The sequence below is a fragment of the Lycorma delicatula genome, chromosome 13 (genome assembly GCF_047948215.1).
Source record: "Lycorma delicatula isolate Av1 chromosome 13, ASM4794821v1, whole genome shotgun sequence".
In the NCBI taxonomy this organism is placed as follows: domain Eukaryota; kingdom Metazoa; phylum Arthropoda; class Insecta; order Hemiptera; family Fulgoridae; genus Lycorma; species Lycorma delicatula.
In genome coordinates this window covers 20326993-20349859 of record NC_134467.1, presented here as the reverse complement: position 1 = coordinate 20349859, position 22867 = coordinate 20326993, and the positions used below count along the sequence as shown (strand labels likewise).

The following is a 22867-nucleotide window of genomic DNA, read 5'->3' as shown; positions in this document are numbered from 1 at the left end:
TTCTTCATCACCAGCATTCTTATATTTTCTACGTTCATCCATCAGCTGCAATATATCGTCTGAAACCCAAGCTTTTCTACCAGTTCTCTTTATTCTGCCTAAGTTTGCTTCTGCTGATTTAAGAATTTCCTTTTTAACATTCTCCCATTCTTCTTCTACATTTTCGTTTGGTTCGTGTAAATAATCGAATATACATTATCAATATTAGAATATCGATAATGAAGTTTGTTTCGATAGTCCTTATCGATTGTTCTAATATGATAACCGTTATTTTAATTACGTGTTTGAGTAAAACTACTAATTAAAAGTTCCTTCTACATAATTCGTGTGTTATTATTTTCTAGTGTTGAGTGTTCTTGGTCAGTTTTATTGCTTTTACAGTTTTGTTTTTTATATTTTTATAAATGTACTGTTTACCTATTTGTGGGATTACTCAAAATTTGGAAAATTGGATACTCTTCTGGCTTAAAAAAGAAAAAGATTTACGTGAAACTATCTTATAAATTCATCTCACTTATAGGCTAGTTTTCTTACATTTTAAGATAAATCGTTTGGAGTATATTTAATAGATAAGAAATATATAATTACTAGTATCATCACTGCAATATATATCAGTGTCGTCGGCGTTGGTATTATAACCTGTTTGATATTGTCAAACTATTTTAGGTTCCTGCATTAATGTTCTTCAATCAGAAATATTTGTTTATTTGTATTTATATAATTATTTATTCTGAAATATTTATAACAGATAAATAAGAAACTGATAAATTGGATTCGTAATTTAATTTGTTGAGTCTTATGTGTACAGGTTAGAACTGATCCTAATTATTTAATCAACTTTTGTCAATAGATTCTCATAAAAATGGATGCGTATATTGAAATTTCTGCCATAGGAAGAGGTGCATTCGGGTTTGTATATTTAATTTTGTTTTAATTTTAAAATTATAAAAAGGATTAATGGCTTTCAAAATTTCCTGTTTATTGTAATTCAGGATTGTGTTATATTAGTATTGTATTTTGTATAGTAGTATTGTTATGAATACCACCGGGTTGGTCTAGTGGTAAACGCGTCTTCCCAAATCAGCTGATTTGGAAGTCGAGAGTTCCAGCGTTCAAGTCCTAGTAAAGCTATTTTTACACGGATTTGAATACTAGATCGTGGATACCTGTGTTCTTTGGTGGTTGGATTTCAATTAACCACACATCTCAGGTATGGTCGAACTGAGAATGTACAAGACTACACTCATACATTTCATCCTCTGAAGTATTATCTAAACGGTAGTTACCGGAGGCTAAACAGGAAAAAGAAAGTATTGTTATGAAAACGTTGAAAAGGTTGAGAAAGTATTGTTTATGCCAAATTTAATGTATTTATAAATTTTATGCTGTTTAATTATTGAGGCTTTTTATGCTGTAAATGTAAAATTTAAACAAAGTGGTTAATATTTATTTGACTGTCTGTTTCCATGTGGTGTGATTTGCATAAATTGATTTGTTGTTCTGTAGTTCCTTGTAAATGTGTTCTTTGTATGTTTGAGAGAATATAAATCTAGTCTTTTTGATGTATTATTTAGTGCAACCTCTAAAAAGATTGGTACAGACGTATTAATGCCACCGCAGCTACAGCTTTATTTAAAAACAATGTAGTCAATCGGATTTCGGTGGAAAATGGGCCGATATAGAGTTTAACATAGATTCAAAACAGTTTCTTTATTAATTTTAATAAATTATATTTATTTATTTTATAAATATAATTTAACCAAACTTAACCTACGCTCGTTAACGTTGACTAATTAACAGGAGTGTTTTAATTATTTAAATAATAAATAACTGCAATAATTACTAAATTTATTAAATAAATACTCAAAAAATTACGGTGTTAATTAGTCAAGGTTAGGGAGCCTAGGTTAAGTTTGGTTAATTTATATTTATAAAATAAATAAATATAAATAACCATTTATTAAAATTAATAAAGAGACTGTTCATTTTCCACCGAAATCCGATTGAATACTTCGTTTTTAAATAAAGCTGTAGCTGCGGTGGCGTTAATACGTTAGTACCAAACGATTTAACTGTATATAATTTGAATTGTGTTTTAACCTGAAAATTTTACGAAGTAAGTTTTAAAGATACTATATTTCATACATTTGATTGAGTTTGCTATTTAAAAATGTATAATTTTAAATTATTGGATTTATTTAATTTTCTCTTCTTATTTAGCAGCTATCATTTTAATCTTTATTATAATGTATACAGAGTGATTCAGGAGGATAGGGTACTTTGACAACTCATTTTAGAGGCTAAAAATAAGAAAAAAATTCATATAAAAATAGGTCCGAAAACGCTTCGTTAGCGAGTTATACACGGTGAAAGATTTCGACCGAGTTTCGGTTCCTTCGGGTAAATTAAGGCTTCTGAAATTCTGGAAACATCAATTAAGGGGCAAATTCGATTGTTTCTTATAGTTTTTGAGCTGGGAAATTTAAAAAAATAGGTCCCAGAACTGTATCTCTCTTAGTTTCTATGATATCCCGTGTAAAACGCCAAAAATAGGGTCAAAAACAGATGTTTTACGTACAATAACGTTGTTAAATTGGCAATAAATCATACATTTTTTAAACATAAATTGTAGAGAATTTAATTATAAGAAGATTGATGTAAATAATGACAACAGAAAACAAACAAAATTTTAAACATGTCGATTTTTATTAACAACAAAACCGATGAAAACTTAGAAGAAAATGTTACAAAAAAAGAAATATGAAATGTGTATGAGCTCCATCAAGTTGGTAATACATTTCAATTCGTTTTGCTAAGGGGATATTTTCCGGCAATATGATAAATTCATTACGTAAAAATTCCAGATAATTTCTCCCTGTGACACGATGTTGTAGTATGAAAGGACCAATTAATTTCTCATCTATGATACCACATCAAACAATTACTGAAAATCGTTGCTGGAAATTTTTTTCCACTGTAGCATGTGGGTTTTCTTCAGACCACCGATGTGCATTCCGTGTGTTGTTTATTCCGTTACGAGTGAAAGTAGCGTCGTCCGAAAATAGTATAAATGGAATTAAATGTTGATTCCTATTAACCGTAGATGTTGCAGTTTCTGAATATGAAAAGGATGCAATCCATTATTATTTAATGTCCTCCATACTCTACTTTGCGAAATATTGAGCCGTGTTGCAATTAATCGTGTGCTCGTTGCCGGACTGCGTTGAACCATCCGCTGAATGTTTTCACCTTCATCAGCACGATTTGCTTGTCGTTCAGATGAAATATGAGCACCGGTAAGTATACCATTCTCACGAAGATTATTAAAAATTCTAACTTTACGATTTGGTACAACACTACCAGGATACCTATATCGATATTCCGTAACCGCTGCCGCAGCACTTCCACTGCAAAATCCATAGATAAAAATCACGTCGGCATATTCGGCATTAGTGAAGATACGCGGCATTTTTCAAACAAAACCAAAAAGAGTTTCACTCTTTTTAACAGACCTGATTTTTATGCACTGTAAAATGAATACAAAATTACACTTCTTAATGGTCTGGATTTTATAAGCGTGTAATTTCAGTTTTTTATGTAAAACTTTCTGAACTGTTGATTTTGGAATATCTAATTCGACGCTTCGACGGAGGATGGACTTCTAAATGCCGATTGTCTAATTAGTTCAACCGTTTCGTCTGGTAAACTTGGTCTGCCGGTTGATTTCTGTTTCTTAACCGATCCGGTTTCTTAGAATCGTTTGAACCAACGTGTTATGTTATTTTTGTGTGGTGGATCTCTTCCGAATTCACGTCGAACTAAAATTACGGATTTTAATTCAGCCATCAATAAAACACACTTTGCTTTGTCTTTATCCGAGAACATAGTAACTCGCTAAACTCACCGCAACAACAATACAAGAACTGACGTTGTGGTTACAACTGCTGATAAACAAACTTTTGGGTTGGAGGCTTTCAGGGATATCAATATAACATCTAGAAATTTCCCTACAATCTTCCTATGAATTACTGAAACCGCACCATTCTTTTATGATAATCCTGTATTTGCAGGCAATGGCCAAGTACAGACAAATCAATTCTACAATTGTTTATTTGGATGAAACGTACGTTTTAAGTTCGCATTGTTCGACAAAGTCGTGGTCTGATGGTATTGTTGAGGGACTTCATGTACCGATTAATAAAGGCGACCGTTTAATAGTAATTCATGCTGGAGGAGAAATCGGTTTTATTTCGAACGCGTTACTAATTTGGAAAGTAAGTTCAAGAAGTCGCGACTGCCATGACGGTATGAATACAGACAATTTCATGAAATGGACGCGTGAAAAATTGATTCCAAATCTTTCACCAATGTTAGTAATTGCTGATAACGCCCCTTATCACAATACAGGTATTGATAAAGCGCCAAATTCTAACTTCAGAAGAAAAGATATGACCGATTGGCTGGAAAAAAAATCCATATTCCGTTAAAAAGTGCTGAAACTACAGTTACATGAATGCTACATAAAACTAAAGTACAAAAATATCAGTTGGATGAACTTTTGAAAAAATATGAGCATCGTGTCCTTAGACCCCCCACCGTACCATCCTGATTTGATTCCGATCGAGATGGTATGATCAACCGTAAAAAGACATGTGGCGAGTCGTAACGCAGCATTTTATTTCACAAATTTTGAAAAATTAAACTACGGAGAAAATTAATTCCATGAATGAAGATGACTGGAAACCCTATTGTAAAAAAGTAAAAATACTGAAAAAGAGTATGAAAAACTGAAACCACTGATAGATGAAATAACAGAACTTTATATTATACGTGTAGACTCTGGTAGTGATTCGTTTAGCGAAGATGGTAAACTTGGAAGTTTGAATTTGATGCATGAAGAAAATTAATAAACTTTTGTTTATTATTAAAAATTAATAATTTTAGAACAAATAAAGGTTATAAAAGAACTAACTATGTATTATTTATAATTATTAAATGTAAATATAATATTTATTACCGCGTACAATATGATAATAAGTAATACTTTGATACGATATGCGGAGTTGATGTTTTCAGGCCGAGTAGTAATATGCAGTCTGCTCATCCCAAGAACGTCACAAGCTCGTACATTGGATGGGCCTAGTTTATATAATAGTCACATTTACATACAATTTCTGCATAATCTAATTTTTATTGGTTTTTGTAGGATAGTTCATTTATGTCGTAGAAAAAGTGATAATAAGCAAGTTGTATTGAAAACTGTAGCATTGAGTTCTATGAATTCGAATGAAATTAAGGTAAGTTAATTTTGTTTTTTTTCTACGATTAACAGATATGAAATAAAAAATAAAAATTAATTAAATAAATGAAGACGTCAAATAAATAAAATAATAATCACAAATTAGATAATAATTCAGAAGGTGTTAACGAAAATTATCTGAGCATGTATTTATATATGTATTAAATAAAGATGAAAAAAATTTAAATTTTCTTTTTATTAATTTACTAGCAGACCCGGCAATGCTTCGCTATTGCTAGATTTGAGGATATATATATATATATATATATATATATATATATATATATATATAAAATATATGCAGAGTGATTCAGGAGGATAGGGCAATACTTTGACAACTCATTTTAGAGGTTAAAAATAAGAAAAAAGTTCATATAAATATAGGTCCGAAAAAGATTCGTTACAGAGTTATACAGAGTAAAAGATTTCGTCCGAGTTTCAGTTATTTCGGGTAAATTAAGGCTCTCTGAAATTCTAGGAAGGTCAATGAAAAGGACAAATTCAATTATTTCTTATGGTTTTTGAGCTGGAAATCGGAAAAAAATAGGTCGTAGAACTGTATCTCTCTTAGTTTCTAAGATATCCCATGTAAAACCCCAAAAATAGGGTCAAAAACAATTTTTTTTTCGTTTGATGTACAATAACGTTGTTAAATTGGCAATAAATCATACATTTTTTAAACATAAATTGTAGAGAATTTAATTGTAAGAAGATTGATGTAAATAATGACAACAGAAAACAAACAAAACTTTAAACATGTCGACTTTTATTAACAACAAAACCGACGAAAACGTAGTTTTTTCAATCTGTTAAAAATTAATCTGTTTTGTTGTTAATAAAAGTCGACATGTTTAAAATTTTGTTTGTTTTCTGTTGTCATTATTTACATCAATCTTCTTACAATTAAATTCTCTACAATTTATGTTTAAAAAATGTATGATTTATTGCCAATTTAACAACGTTATTGTACGTAAAACATCTGTTTTTGACCCTATTTGGGCGTTTTACACGGGATATCTTAGAAACTAAGAGAGATACAGTTCTAGGACCTATTTTTTTCGATTTCCCAGCTCAATAACCATAAGAAACAATCAAATTTGCCCCTTAATTGACCTTCCCAGAATTTCAGAAAGCCTTAATTTACCCGGAGTAACTGAAACTCGGGCGAAATCTTTCACCCTGTATAACTCGCTAACGAAGCGTTTTCGGACCTATGTTTATATGAATTTTTTTCTTATTTTTAGCCTGTAGAATGAGTTGTCAAAGTATTGCCCTATCCTCCTGAATCACTCTGCATATATATATATACTCAAGTTTGATAAAACATTAACAAAATGAACATTGCGGATCTTCACAAAATTTAACCTTTCCCTTTTCCCTTTCATTTTCCCCGCTACACATTCCCCTTTCCCCTTCCCCAAACTCCCCCGTTATTCTCCTTTCCCATTCCTTCCCTCGTTCCCCTTTCCTTGTTTACTTTCCCCTTCCTATTTACCCTTTCCCCTTTTTATCCTTTCTCCTTTCCATTTCCTTCTCCTGTTTTTGTCCTTTTCCCCGTTTCCCCTTTTTCTTTTTCAATTTCCCCCTTTTTCCCTTTTACATTTCTCGATTTCCCTTTCTCCTTTCTTACTTGCCAGTAAATCGGTCCAGTAGTTTTTGAGTCTATAGCGGACACACATATCAGAAACATTGAAATGGAATCGTAAAATATTTAATATAGTATGTGTGGCTTTTACATCCAACAGATAGCGCTGTTTTTCAAAAAAAAATATATGTTTTTACCTATCACAGGTGTGACATGTTAGGTATATAAAAACACGCGTGTATTTGAATGCAACGTTGTGTCAAAATTTCAAAGCAATCAGTGAACTACTTTCAGATATTTCAAGATTTTGAACAAACGAACATTTACATTTTTATTTATATAGATATGTAAAAATTTATTGATAAAAATACTTTTTTTTACTGTAAATAAATTGGTCAAAACTTTTTTTAGATGGATCAGAAATTAATTAAAAACATATCCAAACCACTATTTCTCGTAATCCAGTGTTATATTGGATTATACCCAGAGGTTCTGAGTTGATATTTATCAACTAAGTCATGATATTTATCTTGCACTACAAAATTTGTTATCCAACAGAATCTGTTATCTGGAATCAGCCTGTTGTTACTGTATAAAAGTAAAATATAGGGTCATTCACGGGAACCGGATGTTTTTAAAATAATCATAAAAAATTGAATATTTACTTTAAAAAAGTTTTGTTGGTACTGAAACACTTGTTAAATCAAAGCATTTGTTACTTACTCATGAACGAAAAATTATGTCCGGCAAGTGATGTCCATTTTGGGCAATACATTGTAGCCTTTCACGGTAACTGGCCTCAATTCTTTGCAGCATGTCTACATCAATCTGGGTGACGTGATGACGAATTGCGATCTTTAGGTCCTCCAATGTACGCGGTTTATTGCCGTACACACGCGATTTCAGAAACCCCCACAGAAAAAAATCACAACTACTCGAGTCGGGGGACCGAGGGGGCCAAGGAATGTTGCCGAATCTGGAAACAATCCGTCCCGGATCGTTTCTCCGATCCGGTTTCGATTGTTTCTCCGAAACAAGTTACGGAGAACAGCCATCGTTGCCCTCGCTGTGTGCGCTGTAGCTCCATCCTGCTGGAATAACACATTTTGAAAATCGATTCCACGGTTTCGTAACTCAGGGATGAAAAACGTATTCAACATCGCAATGTAACGATCAACTGTTACAGTTACGGCAGCGTCATTTTCTTCAAAAAAATACGGTCCAATAACACCGACCTTTCCTGTTGCACACCAGACAGTCACCTTCGGGCTATGAAGTGGTCTCTCGTGAAGCCGATGTGGGTTTCTTTCTGCCCAATACCGACAATTCTGTTTGTTGACGAAGCCATTCAAATGAAAATGGGCTTCGTCACTCATTAGCAATAACGAATTTTCATTTTCTTCAAAAACGGTAAGCATTTGTCGACAAAATTGTAATCGCCGCGTGAAATCTTGCTCGTTTAATTGCTGCACGACGGGTATCTTGTAACGATGGAAATGCAGGTCTGTATGCAGAATTCGTTTTACCGTACTTGTGCTCATTTGAAGCGCTGCTGAATGCCTGTGAATAGAGCGGCGTGGGCTTCTGACAATGGCTTCCCTTACTCGTTCGATGTTCTCCGGAGTGCTAGCGGTTCGTCGGGGACCCGGTGGTTTTTTCTTCAATATTGAACCACTTGTTCGAAGGTTGTTTACCCATCGCAATATTTTGTTACGAGAAGGGACGCTTGCATTACGATGGATATTAAACTGACGGCGGAAATCACGCTGAACAGCACTTACGGATTCGTCATTTCACACAAAACTGTCATACGCGTACAGGCGTTGGTCTAAAATGGCTTCATCTCAACGACTAAAATGTAAATGCTATGAACAAAGGAAACGTCAGACACCAGCCACGTGCCCCTCCCACCACGAACGCCCGAGTACAAACCACTTCAAAAACATCCGGTTCCCGTAATTGACCCTGTATTATGAGCACTTTCATAATAAAAACATATTCTCTAGGAGTCAGAGTTGACGAAGGCACCATTTATGAAATTTTCATAAAATCATCATCCTCTTTTATTGATAAAATATATCTCATTTTTACAATTTTACTTATGTAAAAATAAAGGAAACTTTTTTTTAAACATTCATCACACTCATTTTAGTACATTACTATTGCACCAGAGAATGTATTATTTTAATTTTAATACAGGTGATTCAAAGAAACTGGAAATTTTAAAAATTAAATAACGTTAATGATAAATTTTTTTAGAAAATGAGTTTTATTTCATGTAATTGTACAAATGTTGCCATTTTAGGATACATACATTTTAGTTTAATTTTTAAAGATGACATCTTCCAGGTGACCTCCTCTTCTACGTAAACACTCACGAAGTCTCTTCGTTAAATTGTTCACGGTTTGACTTAACATTTCGACTGGAATTTCCGCAATTGCTTCTCGGATCTTTGCCTTCAGTTCTTCCGTTGTAGCAGATCTACTGTGGAACGCTTTGCTTTTTGTGGCCACGCTTTGCTGTGGTCGCTGAAGGCGACCCCACAAAAAGTAATCGCAAGCTGAGAGATCAGGCGATCTGGAAGGCAATCTAACTAATGTCACAGTTTCGTGAAATGACACGTTATCCAAACAATCGGCGTACAGCTGCCAACGATATTCATGCAGTATGTGACTTGCTCCGTCTTGTTGAAACCAGGCTGTGTTAAGAATCGTTGGAAATCTCTTTTGTTGTTCCACAACAAAGGTTTCAAGCACGGCTACGTAACGAGCCGACGTCACTGTAATTGCAAGACCGTTGTCATCCTCAAAAATAACACCGTAAGATGACATAGCACACCACACGGTCACTTTCTGGCTGTGCAACGGACGCTGGTGTAGCTGCGTAGGATTTTCTTGTGCCCAGTATCTGAAATTTTGCTCGTTAACAAATCCACCGCGGTGGAAATGCGCTTCGTCTGACATCCACAGTTCGTGAACAAACTCTTCGTTATCATTTATCTTCTGAAGCATTACATTACAGAATTGTGCTCGCACAACTGCATCGTTCGGTTTCAGTTCCTGGACGATCTGCAACTTGTATGGATGGTATTGCAAGTCCTTCTCTAACGTTCTTTGAACACTTGAACTACGCGATTGTAAAGATACTGAGAGACGACGGATTGACCGATGTGGACTTCGTGTGACAGCATCTTGTAAAGCTTGAACATTCTGTGATGTACGGACGGTTCGCTCACGGCCTGGAGGTTTCTTTTTCATTGCCGAACCGGTTTCCTCAAAATTAGATGTCTATGTTTTAATTGCACGTACTGATGGAACAAGGTCGTGCCGTCCCAGATTAAAATGACGGCAAAATTCTGTTCGCGCTCCCTCCACACTGTCATTGTTTTTGTAAAACGCTTTGATAGTAAATGCACGTTGCGCACCCACCACTCCAAGGATCCACGACAACTAAATGTCAGGTCAGGTTAGAGAGACTGGCGCCACTTATCAAGTGGTACCAATCGCCCACGGCTAGAAACACAACTTTCAAAATTTCCCGTTTCTTTGAATCACTCTGTATTTACCTATTTATTTAACCACATAGTAAACGGTAATGTTCTTTTACATTTATTCTTATTTCATTTAATGTTAGGAGATGAATTTTGTATCCTGACCAGGATCCCACACCTTTCAGACAAAAGGAACATCCACTATCATTTTGTTATAAAGGTCAAGAAGTATATCTACACTAATTTTTTTAATTTTTTGATTTTAGGCTGTTAAAGATGAAGTTTTAATATTATCCTCATTAAATCATCCAAATATTATAAAATATTACGATAGTTTTTGTAATTTAGATAATAAAAATCTGATTATTGTAATGGATTACGCTGCAAATGGCACATTAAATAATTATATTAAAAAACAAAACGGTCAACTTATACAGCAACAGGTAATTTATGTAATTTTATAAATACGATTGGTGGCTGAAATGTAATATACAAGTTGCTCATAACATACAGATGAAAAGAGATAGTGAAATGAAACAAATATAGCATAAAAGTACATTATACGTGGTACAAAAACTTATTTCTATTTTTCTATATAGTCAACATTTATTGCTAGCTATACATTTCTCCTAAAGGTGAACCCAGGTCATTCTCATTCTGTCAATGAGGAATGTTGGCGATATTTCCTTGATCTATTATCTCACTGTGTTCGTTAGTTTATCATCTGTAATGAAATGAATACCCTTAATATATCTCATTAGTTGCAGAAAGAAGTTAACAACATAGTGGCAAAACTGGTAAAGGGTGTGGAATAGGTTCAAATTTAAACTTTACAAGAGCCTCGGCAGTTGCCAAGACTGAGCATTATTGTGTTACAGGTTTTTGACCCTGTGGATTGTCGAACACGAGACACACACACATCTCCTAAGATATTTTAACATCTCTATGTGTCGTGTAGAATTTACGATCAACCAAGGCTCCAGGTAACATATTCAGAATCCCAGAATACTGTCAAGAAAATTTTTTCTGCTAAGGGTTGTGTTTAAATTTTTTTCAATCAACTTGAATCATAGTGACAGTATTCCATGCTCTCCTGGTTTTCTCTGGGTTTTAATAATGCATCCACGTTTTGTCTTCCTTTATAATACTGAAAAGTCATTCTCTTATCATGGGGAAACATTTCAGAAGTTGTTCACAACATTCCTTTTGGTATTATTTATTTTTTGTGAAGTTGCATGCCACCCATCACGAACAGATTTTATGGTAGCCAGGTCATGTAATAATATGTTGTATTCATTCTTTTGATGTGCCTGTTCAGATGGTGATACCTTGTTGTGTGATGCAATGGACATTTTGAATCGATTCATCGACCTCCTGTTAGTACTTCTCATCAGTCATAGAAATTGGTCTATTACTGCAAGGTTCATCTTCAATATTCGTTTTACCAACTTCTATTCCACAAAAATTTTAACGCTCACCTATTCATAGAACTTCAATCAACAATTTCATCACCATAAACGGCTTTTAGGCAATGAAGGATATCACTATTAATCACTTTTTCTGCTGTTAAATTTCAATCACCGGATGTTGTTTTTGACATGTTGACGTAATAAGCGTACTTGAGTCTATTATGATGGTGACTAACAGAAAATGAAACGGCACGGATCAGCAAGTTTTGGAATTTAATAATAGGGGAATAAAACTATAAGATGGTAGGATGTAACACTTTGTGTTACATTTTGTTCTCCCAGTATATAACAATGTAACCCACCAGGTTGGTTAACGCGTCTTCCCAAATCAGCTGATTTGGAAGTCGAGAGTTACAGCGTTCATGTCCTAGTAAAGCCAGTTATTTTTACAAGGATTTGAATACTAGATCGTGGATACCGGTGTTGTTTGGTGGTTGGGTTTAAATTAACCACACATCTCAGGAATGGTCAAACTGAGAATGTACAAGACTACAATTCATTTACACTCATACATATCATCCTCATTCATCCTCTGAAGAATTATCTAAACAGTAGTTACCGGAGGCTAAACAGGAAAAAGAAGGTATATAACAATGTGCATTACATTTCAGCTACCCCTTTTATGTATTAATGAAAGTACTTGTCTTTGAAGTCATATCATATGAATTACAGCCTATCATATTCTATTAAACCTTGTTCTTTTAAGCAATTGAATTGAATAAAAAATAGTAAATTTATAAAAGTTTATCTTGTTTAATAAATTAAACATGGCTTAATTTGAATAAATATTGCTTTTAAAGTGACTATAGATTTTTGTTTAAACTAAAAGTAAATACTTTAACATTTAAATATTTGAATGTATCATATTGGTATTTATGTGTAGTTTGGCATATTTATTACAGTTTATTAGAATAATTATTTTACTGCATGACATGGTGACAACATATCACGTACTCTTGTTTTACTATATTAGGAAGTCCATAATTAATAAAAAAATTTGATATTTTGTCTGATTTCACCCACATTCTAGAATATAAAAGCATTTTTTCATTTGTCCAAAGTCTTTATTATACACCTCTTTGCATGTTAACTGTTGGAATGCTTTTTCTCCTTATTTCAAGCTCCTTCAAATTAACTCAATAACCATGATGTAATCCCATAACCATTAATATATGCAATTCTGTTTAATTTGGATATAACTTCATGTACATTCTTACATCTCAAAACCATCCATCGTTATGGATGTTGCTAGGTCATAATGTAACTTTGAACAGTGCCATCTTATAAAATCTGTAATTTCAAAAAATAGTTGATATTCTATGAAATACTGTTGATTTTGTCTTTAAGTAATCACTTTTTAGATTAGTTATTAACTTCATGATAAAGATTATCTAAATAATGTTTCAGATGGTGATGAGAATTTTTGCTCAGTTGTGCTTAGCTGTTGAATATTTACACAAAAAAAATATTGTGCATAGAGATGTTACTGCTCACAATGTTTTATTAACAGGTTATAATGGTGCTGTTGTCAAACTTAGTGATTTTGGAATATCAAAAATTTTACAAAGGTAATTTTTGTTATTTTTATTATTTTATGCTGCACTTTTATTTTGTTTTGTAATGTTATTGACCCTCAGTTCAAGTCACTCTGAATTTTCACTTTTAATCTTTGATGTTATGGATTCAGTTAACGTAATACAGTGTCACCCAATCTATATCAAAAGTTCCAGGCATTTTCATAAAAGCGATTATTTTTATAGGTAGTCACCATTTACAGATTTATTCTCGTAATGGTTAACCAATTCTCTTATTCCATTAAAGAAGAATGCTGGCAATTTTTCCTTGATCCATGACCTCTATCCATTCTGTTCAGTTCTTCATGGATGGTGAAATGAGTTTCTTTAATCTCCCTCTTTAATTGTGGAAAGAAGTGAAACTCACAGGGCGAAACACTCTCCCTACTAGTGAGTAGGGATGGTGTGAAATAGATTCAGATTTCTACTTTATTTGAGCATTGGCAATCTCACATAATGTGTACGTCTCAACATTATCGTATTGCAGAATTATTGTCTCTGTATATTGTCGAACATGACCCCATACATCTCTTAAAGTGTTTTAACATTGTTATGTATCACACAGAATTTATAATCGGCCTTGCTTCCTTGTAAGCAATCACATTCACGTGTTTGGAATCCAGAATACTATCAAACGAAGATTTTTTGCAGAGGGTTTTGTTTTTATTTTTTTTTTTATTTTGGCAAACCATAATGTTAGTATTTTATGTTTTTCTATACTATAATGATGCACTTAGGTTTTGTCTCCCATCAAAATATTGAAATGGAAGTCATCTTCCTTTATTACAGTATTTTATATGTGTTGATATAGCTGCAATAACAATGGCAACTGACAGATAATGAGAGGGTATGAATTAATGAGTTTTGAAATGTTACTAATAGTGGAATGAAACTACAAGATGGCATCACCTGGCACTTTGTGTGACACCCATTACATTCTAGTGTGTACTACGTTTCAGCTGCCCCTCATAGAAAGTAAAATTATTAGTAAATTAAATTTTCATTAAATTTTGATGCCTCTTATAAAATTTAACATTTATTATTCATCTCTGTTGTGATTTACCACTGTTGTTAAATTTATATAAAAATTTTTTTTTTTTTTTTTTTTTTTTTAAATTCATATCCGAATTTATTTCGTAGTATTCAGAATAAAAATACCAAGAAAGATAATGATTTATAGTTGACTAATGATTGAACTTCCTTATTTTGTGGTTAGATTTACGATAATTGGGTCCTATGAATAATCATGACTTATTTGTTATTGTGGTTATACCTGGAAAAGTTACAAAGAAATTATAAAAAGATAGTGAATATTTTGACTTTAAAAACCTAGCCAGTAGGTAATATATATTTTTTTTCTTCAAAACTATAATAAAATAAATTAAACCTAAACAGTTTTTTTAAAAAGGGTCCATTTCAAATTTTAATAATGTTTATATTTTAAATATTTTTAAGACTAAATTAAGTTAAAAATAATTTCTTTTAACTTATGTGCAGAATTTACTCCTTACATAATATTTACAGCTTCTTTTTGGTTTAATGATTTTTTTTTTAATGTTTAAAATCAAACGTTCATTGTTAATTTTAAATCTGTCAATTTTTTGGGATTTTTCTAAAAAAAAACAGTTTTTAAATAAAAAAACAATGGTGGCATAAGTTATGAAGATTGTGGTGAACATTTGACAATCTTTAACAATTAAACGATGACTAATTTTGACAGTTGACTAATTTCTAAATTCTTTATTTCTACAGTATTTCCTTGACATATTTTCATTTACCACTAATTGAACAACATTTTCAGCACACTATATTTGTCGAGGTTGACAGTTCCCGATTGTGAATGTTATCTGACACAATCATCATTAAAATGGTTATGCCGATCATAAACTGCCATTTACTCAGTCTAATCTCTTGTGGTAATTCTTTTAAACAAATACAAAAATTTGATCTTTGCGATATCTGTCCAATAGCTAACATTTTCACTGTGACATACATAATATGAAACTAATAAGTATTATTGCTGTAAAAAAGAAAACTTTTTTTTTGTATATTATGAAATTATGAGTGCTGCCGAAAATAAAAACCAAAAGATTTCCATATTACAATTGCTATTTTAAACAGTATGAAGTAATTCATGTTTGAGGAAGTCATTGAATCTACCATGTACTGTATATTCTCATTTTTGTGTACTTTTATGAAATGTACATTATAGTAATAAGAAAATCAATGATGTAATTCATGAAGAAAATTTTCTTTTCCTTTTGCTATGTAAAATCGTTTATACTTTGTATTTGTTATACATGCATTTAGATCATTTATTTAGAAATTACTCTGTAAGTGTAGTTAAACTAATCAACCGGTTTGTTTTTTGCTCTCTGCCTGTTTTCCCTTCAGATTTTTGGGCTTTAACATTTTTTTTTGGAATGGAATGGAATGCAAAGTTGGCAGGAGTCTATTACTCCCTACTTTATCGCAGAGCCTGGACAGAGTCCCTTGCTGCTGGATCCCTCTAATCGGGCTTGTTTTTTTAAAAGGTTATTTTTAATCTCGGATCTAATTTTTCAATTTTTGTCTATTATTATTTTAGTGAATTTAAGACGGATTTAATTGCATTCCAATCCGTTGTTGAACCAGCGTTATCAAACCCATTGCATGGGCCGACCGCGGAAGGCTAGGCTTATAAAGCCTGTCCTCCCGACGTAATTCCCCTTCAGACCGTCCACTGAAGTCCTTTCGGTGCTAACTCTTTAATAGGCTAGCAGGAATACGCCACAACGGGACACTAGCTAAAAAGGAGGGAGCAATGCGTCCCCTTTTCCGGAGGAGTCGCTATTGCTGGGTTATTTGTCTTAATGTAAGTTTTAAATTAGGAGAGGTTGTGTAGAAGCTCTTCATCCGCTTCTGGTATGGCTGCCCTTCAGGACGCATCTCTGCTGGGCTCTGTTCCGGACTCCAGTCCGTGATGTTGAGGCGAGTGGCTGGTCTTCCTTCTTCTTCATCTTCTCCCTCTTCTTCTCCCGAAGACCTCTTCGTTCTTCTTTGGCCTGCACTTTCCAAGAATTGGTAGTAACCGAAGTTACATACCGTTAACCTTGTAAATCCCGAGCCCCGAAGGGCTGAACGGGGGAAAGTGCAGGTTTCTTCGCTCTTCTGTGCTGTCAGTGGCTGCTGGGCAGGTCGCTGCTGGGCAGGTGGCTGCTGGGCAGGTGGCTGCTGGGCAGGTGGCTGCTGGGCAGGTGGCTGCTGGGCTTGCGACTGCTGGGCTGATGGCTGCTGGGCTCGTTCCCTCTTTCTTCTTTCTTGAAAGGAAAGGAAGGTAATAGGGAACTTACAAATGGTGGTGCCTATTCTCGATCACGGTTTTGGGGCGGCGATTTTCTGGAAAGAAGTAAACAGCAATTATTCACTCCACGTAATTATTAACCTTCAGACACACGTGTGTCTGAGAAGGGGTTGGGGGGACCGCATCATTTTTTTTTTTTAATTTCTAGAAGTAAGTTCTGCAATTTGTTTTATTCCATACTTCTTACATTAAAAAAACATATAAATCACTCAATTTTCCCCTTAATTTGAGTCTGAAAGTTTCAGTATTCCTCATTGTACCCATGGAACAAAAATCTAAGTGAAGTATTTCATTTGTCATAACTTAAAAACAAAGCATTCATGGACTTATGTTTAAAATTTTTTATTTCTGTTCTAGAACCAATACTTGCTCTCATATAAAACACTTATATATGGAATTTGTATGTGTACAGTGTAACCTGCATCCCAAAGGTTTATTTGATTTAAAAAAATATAACATTAGCTACTATATAAAGCAATTATAGTGTAGTAGGAATATTTTCATCCAAATTTATTTATTTCAGCTGATTTTCTACAGTATTTTGTCTATTATAATTTTTTTTTTTTTTTAATTTTTAGTCGTAGGTATAGTAATACTAGTGATAATACTTCATTATCATCTTCATCAAGTTCTGATATAGCATTATCAATAGGTACAAGTATCATTGGAACGCAAGAATATATTGCACCTGAAATTTGTTATGGCAAACCATACACAAAAGCAGCAGATATTTGGTCGCTTGGTTGTTTATTATATTACATGATTACATCTCAATTACCGTTCACTGCTAATGTAAGTATGCTGGTAATTTATGATAAAAACATTTGTGTCTGTACGTATATATGTATAACATTAATTCATATAATGTCCGTAGACTGATTGATCCTAATCTTTGTAAAATATCTAACACTGATTCCTTCTTCCCCAAAAACTTTAACCACAGTAACATTAACATTTATTATATAAATATTCAATGCCTAAGAAATAAACCAAAGAGATTGAAATTTTGTTTTTCCAATGAGTCAACAGATTTTGTTTTCCAGAACGTTGAATGACCGATACAGAAGCCATTTCAATTCTTGGTAATTTCAACCTTGCTGAAGTTCTTTAGAACCTCTCAAAAATGGGGAGTCTCAGTTTTTCTTAAAGAAAAATTTTAATAAATTAAAATTTATTATATTAATTATTTAATAAAGTTGAAAGTTACAATATATTTTTGGAGCCCACCTGGGTGCTTACTTTATTAAGATAGTCATTTTGGCATTGATTCTCGCTTAGCTGAGATAGTCGCTGGTAGAATGAATGGATTTGTGGTGAACTTTGTGATGGAGCTGTGGTGTGGGAGGGTGTAGGCATTGCACTCGCTCTTGAAAGTGGACCAGAGCAGACAGAGATAGAGTATGTTTTCATTAGAGGCTTAATAAATTTGTGAATCTGCTTCTTGATTTTTAAGTAAATCAAGAAGACTTTGAGTGAATTGAATCGTAGGACAAAATTTTCATTTTTGCGATCAACACGTGTTTTGTAGGTATGTGGATAGTATTTTTAGTGCTTAAAGACTAAGTCAGATAATGATCTGAGGTAATTGAAGTTAGGTATAGGAAGAGTTTTTGTGTGAAACCTTCAATGTTAGAGGAAGGTATGGGAATCATGCTTCCATAAATCAGTTAATTTGATAGTTGAGGGTTTTTAGTTTTAGTAGATGGTTGTGGTTGGAAGAGGCCATACAAAGGTGGTAGCAGGTTGTGTTACTGATGGAAATATCTGCTGAGGTATTTGCATCGATGGCATCCTAACAGAGGCCAAACTTATGATTGTGATGTGTTATCAAGTTTAGAGGGTCTAAAAGATGATCTCTGATAAAAGTCTATCAGGGCTACGAACATACAGAAGGGGTGATGTGGCGACCGGGATTATCACAAGGTGAGACAATTCCCTATGGGGGTCAGGGTGTATATTTTTAGAAGAAATTAATGTTGAATGCTGTGTAATTCAATACCCTAATCCAAAATTAATATTAATTTTATAGATATATCTTCTTCCAGTTCTTTTGAAACTTTTCTATTTAAATTATCGGAAACTCATTTTAAAATAACTAATAAATTCATTGTCGTAGTGTGTGGCGATTTTAATGTTAAATTTCTAGGCAATTTTGAGCCTTGTGACAAATGAACTGTTAACTCAGTTTATATTAGCAGGTATAAATATTTTGATCTGTTAACCAATTAGAATTACAAGAATTTTGACAATTATTTCAGATCATAATTGTCAAATTGAAATAGTATCATTTATTAATGAAAACGTATGAAAAAAAGATTATTTTTGTTCTTTCAAAATGTTGTTCAATAGTTGGAACAGACTGCAATATACACATTAGAAAAATTAAAAAAAAAATTACTTTAATTACTTTCCAACTCATTACACCTTAAGAATTATTTCCTTAAAATATACACCTTTTACAAGTATCCATTCTTGAAGCCTCTAACTGAAGTTTCTTACTAGATATTGTAACATTTCAACTATAATGAATGTGATCTTTTCACTAATGATTCTTTAAAGTTTATCAGTACTTCAAAGTTTAATTTTGTGAACCCTGCTTTTCAGAAAACTTTTCCAAAAAGTAGATTCACAGAAACTTAAATCCAGAGATCATACTGGCCATGGAATGTCTTCATTGTCTTCATTTCTCAAGATGACATATTCCCAAAAAACTTGCCCTATGGCAGTAGGGATCCATGTAGTGTTGTTGAATCATCTTGTTGAAACTAAGATGACCCACCAAATCATTTCAACTGATTAATTAAAAATATTTCAGTCATATAGAAATATTGAGTGGGTGTAACCATTTTAAAAAGACAATTCTGATTTTCAATTAAATATATCCCAGTAATTATCTGATATGAGATAGCATACCTTTTCTATGTAAGGATCGTTCATGAAGATTTTGAATCTTCTAACCTATAATATCAAAAAATTTTGTTTATTTACAAAATCATTTAAGTAAAAATTTCCTTTATCTGACATCAATAAATATGGAATAAAATTTTTGTAATTTTCAATTTTATTTAAGTGTTGAAAAAAATATCCTCCAAATGGCTTGGATGCAATCACCATCTTTATAATACAATTTTATAGTGAGCGCATGTTGTATATCACTCCGCTGCTGAATGTCAACCAATGGCAACAATTCAGCTGTGCTCTGGTACATGGAGACACTTAACAAACTGTAGTTTTGCTTACATTGCAAAGAGAATCTCTCATTTATTTAGTCCACCTATGTAAAAGAAATGTTTTATAAAGTAAAATAAATGCTCTTTCACTTCAGAATATGATATTGAATTTATTTATACTATTTTGTCAGGTACAATTAATTAAAATATTTGTTCAAATAAATATCAACAAGAATGGTGAGATTATACAGAAAAATGTTATTTTTTAATTAATTGTTTAATGTATTTAAAATGGTTGTTTTTTTAAAACAAACAAATATGTTCTGTGTAAAGAATATAAAATCTTTTATGTTCCTTTATACAGATCTAAAATCTTATTAAAAAAAAAAATAATATTATATCTTGCATAGTTTTAAGATATCTTAAAAAGAAAAAAAACATTGTTGGATCTAACTGCTATTACAATACTGATTAAGTTCATGAAAAAAGTTTACTATTATTACTTTTAGGATAATTATATCACTTCATATATTTATCTATATTTAAACTTCATTACTATAAGAGACTTATTCAGAAAGTTCTCAGCCTGACACAAATGGTACAAGTATGACCAAATAACTCTGTTGTTTTCACTATATTTTACACAATATTTTAGGTAAATATTTAGAGGAAATCTTTTGCTTTTCTCTAGATGGGTACTACTTTTGTTAAGTCTGCCAAAATTGTATTTGACTGAATACTTCTCAAGGGTATTTAGACTTATCTAAACACAATTTTACTGAATTGAATTTGATGTGTTATAACAGTGGATGAAAGATACATTCACCATTACACACCAGAGACCAAACAGTGGGTGGGAATAGATAAAAGTGTGCCAAAGAAAGCAAAAAGAGTTCCATCTACAGGAAAAGTCATGGTTATAGTTTTTTTTAAAATTCTTGTGGTATGGTACATATACATGTAGACTACCTGGAAAAAGGCTTGACCATCAACAGGGAATACTATGCTTCACCACTTAACCGATTGAATGGTGCTGTTCGGGCTAAATGTCCAAAAATAAAAAATAAGATGTCCACATCTGGCACAAAAGAAGTCTTTCTTTCACTTTGATATTGCTTCTGTACACAGACATCTCAGTTTGTTGCTCCAAAACTCCATGACCTATAGTTCTCTAATTGTTTCCACAAGCACCGGATTTGGTTCTCAGCAATTATTTCCTTTTTCCAAACCTGAAAAATTGCCTTCTGGATGAAGATTCATTCCAAATGATGAAGTTAGAGCTGCGACAACTCCTTATTTTGTAGAGTTGGTCAAATCGCATTATACTGAGGGTATTAAAAATTTATAGTCATTGCAAGGTGTCTACAATGAAGAAAAAATGTTGTGTTTTCTGTCAGGCTGGGACTTTCCAAATGGCTTTCATGTAGTAAGAAGTTATATCTACTGTTGATTCTAAATTTGATTTTTTCTTTCTTTTTTTTCTAGAATTTGCCCGCATTAGTGATGAAAATAACAAATAATGTACCAGATATTAATGCTATTGATTTAACATTTTATGATGAAGAATTAATTGAAATTATTTGTAATCTATTAAATAAAAACCAGTCAGATCGGCCGGATATTGATGTTATCAAAACACATCCATTTATATTAAAATATGTTATAGATGTCGGAATAAATTCACAGTTTGCACCTGTTTCAGATAAATAAATAAAATAAAATTTTAAAATATTAATTTAAGTAAGTATTATGGAATAATATTATAATATCTACTCACAGAAGTAATTAATATAATTTTGTTTTTGTTAGAGTCTGAGAAATGTCATTTACTCACCCCCTATAAATGGGGGAGTGCCGGACTCGCACTGGTTCGGCTAGATGTTATTAAGAGACTATGTGTACCCGCACCCTACCGATTAAAACTCATATCTCACCTTTTCTCCTCCTCCGGGGTCGGTCCTGCAGTTTAAGCATTGCGCGGGCTCAGGAGGTGCCTTTAGGGTCCAGAGTCCCCATGCTCTATCACCATCGCCCATCCGCACAAGTGCAGACGCACGGCTCCACAGGGAGCTGTCCTTCGCCCCTTCACCTTCAAGTCACTTTCTTCGCCTGAGTCTCAGGTCTTTTGTATGGAACTCTGATTCCTTGCTGGTGATCTTCAGTCTTCTTACTGATCTGGGTCCTGAATCAGGCTCTATCCCTAGTATCCTGAAAACTAAGGCTTCTCTCGCTTTAGTTTTCAGAATACTAGTTGCTAGGTGTACTACCTTGTCCCATTCTGTTCTTCCTGTCAACATGTATGGAACTGTTTCTTCCGGAGAAAGCCAGCTTAACCCGACATCTTGTCTGAAAATTGCAAAAAATTGCAATTTTTTTGCTCCTCTATGCAGGAGACACTCCTGCATACTCTCCTGCCAAATCGATGCAAGTAGGCTTCAAATTCGCCATGTCCAGAAAGGAGCTGCGTTATATAGAAACCTACCTCACCCAGTCCTCTCTGCACCCATACATCTATTCTCGGAATTAATTTACGCGCCTACATACACCATTAGGTGAGGTGTTCCAGGCCTCTTGCCACTCGGCCAGAAGTAAGTCCTTAGCCTCGGTTTTAGTCATACCAAGATAAACCCACCGGAGCATTAATGCATGCAGCTGCACCGGGGGAATCCTGGAGATGACCTCAATAGTTTTTCCTTAAAATATAAAAACTTTTTTCGATTCTAAATAATCAAACACCTTTAGATCTATAAATATCACACAGATGGCTTTATTCTTTTAAGTAATTTTCCTGTTAAAATGAGTCAGAGCCAGAATGGCCTTAGTTATGCCTATGCTTTTCCTAAATATATAAAACTCTTGTGTTTATAAAAAATTTACAAAACCTTCATTCTGTGAGTTATTTCTATATTAGTAATTTCTGTGAGTGTTGTTAAAGA

General features: G+C 33.2%; 1 protein-coding gene across 1 annotated transcript; it reads left to right on the top strand.

Moving 5' to 3' along the window:
- Window positions 1–301: 301 nt before the first annotated feature.
- Window positions 302–21666, top strand: LOC142333848 (serine/threonine-protein kinase Nek8-like). Its single transcript, XM_075381410.1, has 6 exons — window positions 302–909; window positions 5207–5297; window positions 10642–10818; window positions 13252–13412; window positions 17340–17553; window positions 21417–21666. The coding sequence occupies exons 1-6, from the start codon at window positions 863–865 to the stop codon at window positions 21639–21641; spliced, it is 915 nt and encodes a 304-aa protein (XP_075237525.1). The 5' UTR covers window positions 302–862; the 3' UTR covers window positions 21642–21666.
- Window positions 21667–22867: the final 1201 nt, after the last annotated feature.

What these genes read in the sequence shown, in the direction of transcription:
- LOC142333848 (XM_075381410.1), top strand. Translation starts at nt 863, where the DNA reads ATGGATGCGTATATTGAAATTTCTGCCATAGGAAGAGGTGCATTCGG. An exon ending in ATAGGAAGAGGTGCATTCGG is followed by an intron (nt 910 to 5,206) that starts GTTTGTATATTT and finishes TGGTTTTTGTAG; the next exon opens with GATAGTTCATTTATGTCGTA. An exon ending in TGAATTCGAATGAAATTAAG is followed by an intron (nt 5,298 to 10,641) that starts GTAAGTTAATTT and finishes TTTTGATTTTAG; the next exon opens with GCTGTTAAAGATGAAGTTTT.